The 6,198-nt window shown below is 37.4% G+C and overlaps 1 protein-coding gene across 2 annotated transcripts in view; it reads right to left on the reverse strand.

Moving 5' to 3' along the window:
- FAM78B (family with sequence similarity 78 member B) overlaps positions 1 to 6,198 on the reverse strand; it is a 110,564-nt gene that overhangs the window by 3,662 nt on the left and 100,704 nt on the right. The window contains exon 2 of one of the 2 annotated variants that reach the window (XM_024116695.1): positions 3,918 to 4,440. The exons of the other annotated variant lie outside the window; for it this stretch is intronic. Within the exon in view, the coding sequence (XP_023972463.1) occupies positions 3,918 to 4,440 (523 nt within the window). Of the gene's footprint in view, positions 1 to 3,917; positions 4,441 to 6,198 lie in introns of those variants that run through there. 2 annotated transcript variants of the gene reach the window in all.

Consider the following 6,198-nt stretch of genomic DNA (forward strand, 5'->3'; position numbering starts at 1 on the left):
TGATACCTCATTGTAGTTTTGACTTGCATTTCTCTAATGATTAGTGATGTTGAGCATCCTTTCATGTGTTTGTTGGCAATCTGTATATCTTCTCTGGAGAAATGTCTATTTAGGTCTTCTGCCCATTTTTGCATTGGCTTGTGTTTTTTGATATTGAGCTGCATGAGCTGCTTGTAAATTTTGGAGATTATAATCCCTTGTCAGTTGCTTCATTTGCAAATATTTTCTCTGTTTCTGAGGATTGTCTTTTCATCTTGTTTATGGTTTCCTTTGCTGTGCAAAAGCTTTTAAGTTTCATTAGGTCCCATTTGTTTAATTTTGTTTTTATTTCCATTTCTCTAGGAGGTGGGTCAAAAAGGATCTTGCAGTGATTTATGTCATAGAGTGTTCTGCATATGTTTTCCTCTAAGAGTTTTATAATGTCTGGCCTTACCTTTAAATCATTAATCCATTTTGAGTTTATTTTTGTGTATGGTGTTAGGAAGTGTTCTAATTTAATTCTTTTACATGTAGTTGTCCAGTTTTCCCAGCACCACTTATTGAACAGGGTGTCTTTCCTCCATTGAATATTCTTGTCTCAATTATGAAAATAAGGTGACCATATGTGCATGGGTTTATCTCTGGGATTCCTATCCTGCTCAATTTGTAGTCTTCTGCAATCAATTTCTATGTTGGTATATCTAGTATTATCTAGTATAGGTACTGTTTTTTTCTCCCTAAATCTTGGTTACTTTCCAGTGTCTTAAAAGTAGTCATGGTAAGGTATGAAGTTATATTAAATAACTTCTACTTGTTTTTTGAGAACATGTTCAAAATGAAGGAGAAATTTTTATGAATAATATAGTCGTTTCAGAGTCTATTAATTTGTGGCTTTCAGAGCATTTCTGACAGACTTTACCTAATGCAAACAGATTTAAACAGTTTAAAAACAAGCATTCCAACCTGAGCTGTGAGAAGCAGTGTGTGCAGCACAAGCGTATTTAGGCATTGCCTCCTGGCGAGGTTCTTGATGCATGGCTATGATGCTGGCTTCTGACTGAGGTGACCACTGTCGGTATTGTAATTTGGTGCTTGTTGTTCCTAGGAAAATAATGGAGTATGTACTAGGTTAACTTGTTTTTGAGTTGGACAAAGTAAAAGATGAGGTATTATGAATATACCAAATATTTATATCCTCTACTACAAAAAAACTAAAAAAGCAGGAGGGGAAGAAAGTGATAAAAGAGCAATCATCTTTTTTTTTTAATAGCTTCTAAAAAAATTTTTTCAATCCAAGTCTCTTGGACACTAGGTAGTTGCTTACTTTAACGCTGAGGGACTTTAAGGGATAGTTCTTAGATACTATATTCTGCTATTAGAATTCATTGTGTGTTAATTTTATATTGCTTGAAGATTCTCCAGAAAATGGAGTAATTAAGTAGGTTGCAGTCAGTGTTGTTTTAAGATTTTCTTGTAGGTTATGGTTAAATGGACAAGTTACATGTATGATCTGTGGTGCAAGGTCAGATCCTGGGCATTAAAGATAAGTTTGGCTAACTTATTTTACTGAAGATACTAATTGTCTTCACTCTTAAACTATTTTCCCCCAGTATAACAGTCTGCATTGAATTTCCTTTAGCTCTAACCATATTCTAGTTGACGTTTTTTAACGATTAAATATTTTGTGAATTCTTTTTACACTTAAAATGTGTAATTGCAGAGGGATAAAAATAAATTTTGCAATAACGTACATACAGAGTGTGCTTACGGTGTTCTGAGAGTTAGTACTCCAGAGTGCTTTAAGTGTGATGCTAAGTGCTAAGGCTGATGTAATGACTATAGACCATCTGTATCAGCGCTATCCAGTGGAAATAAATGTGAGCCACATATGTAATTTAAAATTCTCTAGTAGCCACATTAAAAAAAGAAACACATAAAATTAACTTTAATAATATATTTTAATTAACCCAATATATTAAAAATATTATCTTTTAGGTATGTATTCAATATACAAAATAGAGATGTTTTACCTTCTTTTTTCTCCATAGTAAGTCCTCAAAATTCAGCATGTATTCTGCACTCATGTGCATCGCAGTTCTGACTAGCTACATTTCAAATACTCAAAAAGCCACTTGTGGATGAGGGCTGCTATACTAGACAGTGTAGATTCATAGAATACAAAGTATGGCTTTACTTTAAATTGGAGACGGTGAGGTAGGCATGAAATTAGGGTACTTTAAAAATTAGTATACTTAGAAAAGCATCGAACAGAATTGTCCACTCGTTTTTTTCTTTGTCTTCATTTAAAATTTTCTCTAGAAGTAGGGTCAACCAGTTTCAATTGGCCAAGCATTATTTAAGAAGGAAGGATTTCCATGCATGTAAAATACCATGATATGCTGATTATAACAACATATTATTTTTCAATGTGTTCACTAAATTCTGTCCTGTTTCTTCAAAATAATAGCTTAAATTGCATGTTAATTGTATATCTGTACCTATTTTGTTTTTATATTATTGTTATAATACAATAATATGTATTAACAAACAGTCCTCGGATTCTAATCTGCCTATGCAGCTGTCCTCCAGTACTTACTGGTACACTTATTAAGTTGTAATAAGTGGCAGAAAAGTAGAATGAACCTTTTTTTTTCCATTATATTTGTTTTTATCATGTGACCATGTACCAAGCCAGCTATAAATTACTGTATTTCTGTAGAATATGGAAAAGTGTTTATGTCTTGTCTTTGCTAAATGTTTGCAATTTCTAAGTAAACTTTTCATCTCCTAAAATGAGTGTTAGTGTGATTTTATTTTTACTTGTGGTGGTGTTTTAAACTCAACTTCAGTCTCCCAATCTGTCCTGTTTAATTGCTGTGATAGTGGTAGTTGGGTGGAGGTGTGAGCTGTTGTCTGTGTGAAGCCAATGATTTGATTACCTACATTTGTAAAAAGAATGTAAACATAACATTTGTGTCTAGGACATTTTTTTTTAAATGCCAAAAACAAATTAGAGCGCAGTTGTCTTTAGAGTGCATTAACGATGACTAGCTGACTTGTGAAATCATCATTATGACTACATATGCTTTTTTCGCATATACTTCAAATGAACGTAGGGAGCAGGGAATTACTTGGTTATTTCAGTGTTATACCCCATGTTTTCTTCTTTTTTTGAAATATCTTTATTGGAGTATAATTGCTTTACAATGTTATGTTTCTGCTGTATAACAAAGTGAATCAGCTATATGTATACATATAACCCCATATACCCTCCCTGTTGCGTCCCCCCCCCAATCCCACCCCTCTAGGTGGTCACAAAGCACTGAGCTGATCTCCCTGTGCTCTGCAGCTGCTTTGTTTGCAAATATTTTCTCCCATTCGGAGGGTTGTCTTTTCGTCTTGTTTATGGTTTCCTTTGCTGTGCAAAAGGTTTTTAAGTCCCATTTCTTTATTTTTGTTTTTATTTCCATTTCCCTAGGTGGTGGGTCAGAAAGGATTTTGCTGTGATTTATGTCATAGAGTGTTCTGCATATGTTTTCCTCTAAGAGTTTTATAATGTCTGGCTTTACCTTTAAATCATTAATCCATTTTGAGTTTATTTTTGTGTATGGTGTTAGGAAGTGTTCTAATTTAATTCTTTTACATGTAGTTGTCCAGTTTTCCCAGCACCACTTATTGAACAGGGTGTCTTTCCTCCATTGAATATTCTTGTCTCAATTATGAAAATAAGGTGACCATATGTGCATGGGTTTATCTCTGGGATTCCTATCCTGCTCAATTAATCTATAGTTCTGTTTCTGTGCCAGGACCATGCTGTATTGATTACTGTAGCTTTGAAGTACAGTCTACAATCAGGGAGCCTGACTCCTCCAGCTCCATTTTTCTTTCTCAAGATTGATTTGGCTATTTGGGGTCGTTTGAGTCTGGCCAGTCTGCTTCTACTTAGGAGGGATCACAACCAGAGGTGGCCCCCGCTTGGGCCTCCACATGAGGACCTGGGCATCGTTGGCATTGGGTTTCACTAGTGCGTTGGGGGGGATAGGTTCCATCCGGCTCAGGATCCGGGGCTGCTCCTGCTGAGTCCTGCCCACCAGCCGGGCCCGTTGCCCCAAGAGCTGAAGAGGGTCCACCTCAATGTCCACCCTCATCCTCCACTTGATAGTCTGCAGAATGATCTTCTCTTTCGTGGTGGTGTTCATGGCCACCAGCCAGGTAGTGAAACTTTGGTCCCTCTTGATCCTCGTGAGCAGTGGCACATTGCTGTCACTCACTGGCACTGCCCATGTCACACTGGGGTAGAAATTGTCATTCATGCTGACGGAGAACCTGGAGATCTTGTTGGTGGGGCCAACCAGGGTCACAGTTTCTGTGGTGTTCCCGTACCAAGGGTAGCTCACCCCATCTGAGTCACTGATGGCTTTTACTCTCCCTTCCCTCAAGTCAGGCAGTTCCCAGCTTGACCTGGCAAAGCAGAAGAGATGCACAAGAAAAGAAGAGGCTGAATGAATTTTTCAAAAGCTGGAGAGATGCCCACCACTTACTATCACAGTCAACTTGGGCAAAATGGGAAGTTCAGAAGGGAATTCAGGTCAAAAAGTTCTATGTTGTGCTGTTTCGGGATTAAATGAGAACAAATCAAAAATAAAAAAGCAATACCAGAACAAGTTAAATTAAGCCATAGCTGGTCCAACTGGAAGCAAAAAGCTCAAAGAAGCATTTATGAGACCCACAAAGAGGCATCAATTAGCTGGAATGCCGCAATTGTAATGAACTACCTAGAGGCATTCAATTGCAAAAACCACTTTTTCAGGAAGTATGCACATCTCTAAGGTTTGTTAAGAAAAGGTGGTGGTTGAAATCTGACATACTTGGAAGGAAGTATCAGGTGGAAAGGAGGGCAAAGGAAGGTAAGGTTAAAGGTTATACTGATTTCCTAGGAAATCAAAGTAGTAGAATTTCTACTCAACAAAGAAAGTTGTTTAAATTCTAGTCATTGGCCAATCCAGCATTTAGAAAACAGACATAGAAACTGATAACACAGGAGATAATTGTCACCTTTGGGAAAACACCTCAAAGTGCAAGTTGTGCCATAGGCTGGCATACATAGTCTCTACTATGCTGTTCTCCCATCAACTTTAAGTCCAGCCTGGAAGTCTAATTGCTTAGTTTAGCAAACTTGCCATTCTGGGTACTTTGTTACTCCTGGCTGCTCCCAACCTTGAACAGAAGGAAGGAGGAGGATATGTGCCCTACTCTTAGCCCATGTTTCTCCCCCAGTGCTATGGACTACTCATCATCATCATCATAGCTGATACTTACTGAATGCTTGCGCTATTCTGACCACCATGCTGAGTACTTTAATTATGTCATCTCAGTTAATGCTCAAAATAACCCACAAAATAAATATATTTTTATTTCCATTTACACATGAGAAGGTGGAGGCTTAACGATGTTAAGGTACATGCCAACGGTTCTACAGATTGTAAGATGTGGAGCTTGGAGTTGTCTGACTCCAAAGCCTATGTTTTTGACCACCGTGCTACACTGCCTTCTGAAGTGTCCTTACATGATGCTGGAGGAAGCCAGAGTGGAGGGCATTCAGGCTATCCAGTGGGCTAGCAGCTCCCAGAGCTGCCATGGGAAGATGGACTGGGTCCTCCTAGGGACAGACGTTTAGTCAGCAGAACGTGGCTATGCATCCTCCATAAATCCTTTCCTGGGACCAAGAATGACTCTCAGCATTGTTGCATGAGAATTTAATAATTAAGGGAAGAAATGAGACTGCTCCACTCATCAGCTAAGAGGTGGAAGTCTTGTTCGAAATGAAGTTCTTCTCTTAGGAAGTGACAGAAGATCCTACCACTTTATTTTTTTTCTTTTTAAATATTTTTATTGAAATATAGTTGAACAAAATAGGTTACATGTGTGTAATATAATGATTCACAATTTTTAAAGCTTATACTCCATTTAGTTATTATAAAATATTGGCCATATTCCCTGTGTTGTACAATATATCTTTGTAGCTTATTTTATTTGGTAGTTTGATAGGGATTGCATTGAATCTGTAGATTGCTTTGGGTTGTATAGCCATTTTCACAATGTTGATTCTTCCTGTCCAAGAACATAGTATATCTCTCCATATGTTGGTATCATCTTTAATTTCTCTCATCAGTGTCTTATAGTTTTCTGCATACTGGTCTTTTGTCTCCTTAGGTAGGT

Source organism: Physeter macrocephalus, chromosome 4 (genome assembly GCF_002837175.3).
Source record: "Physeter macrocephalus isolate SW-GA chromosome 4, ASM283717v5, whole genome shotgun sequence".
In the NCBI taxonomy this organism is placed as follows: Eukaryota; Metazoa; Chordata; class Mammalia; order Artiodactyla; family Physeteridae; genus Physeter; species Physeter macrocephalus.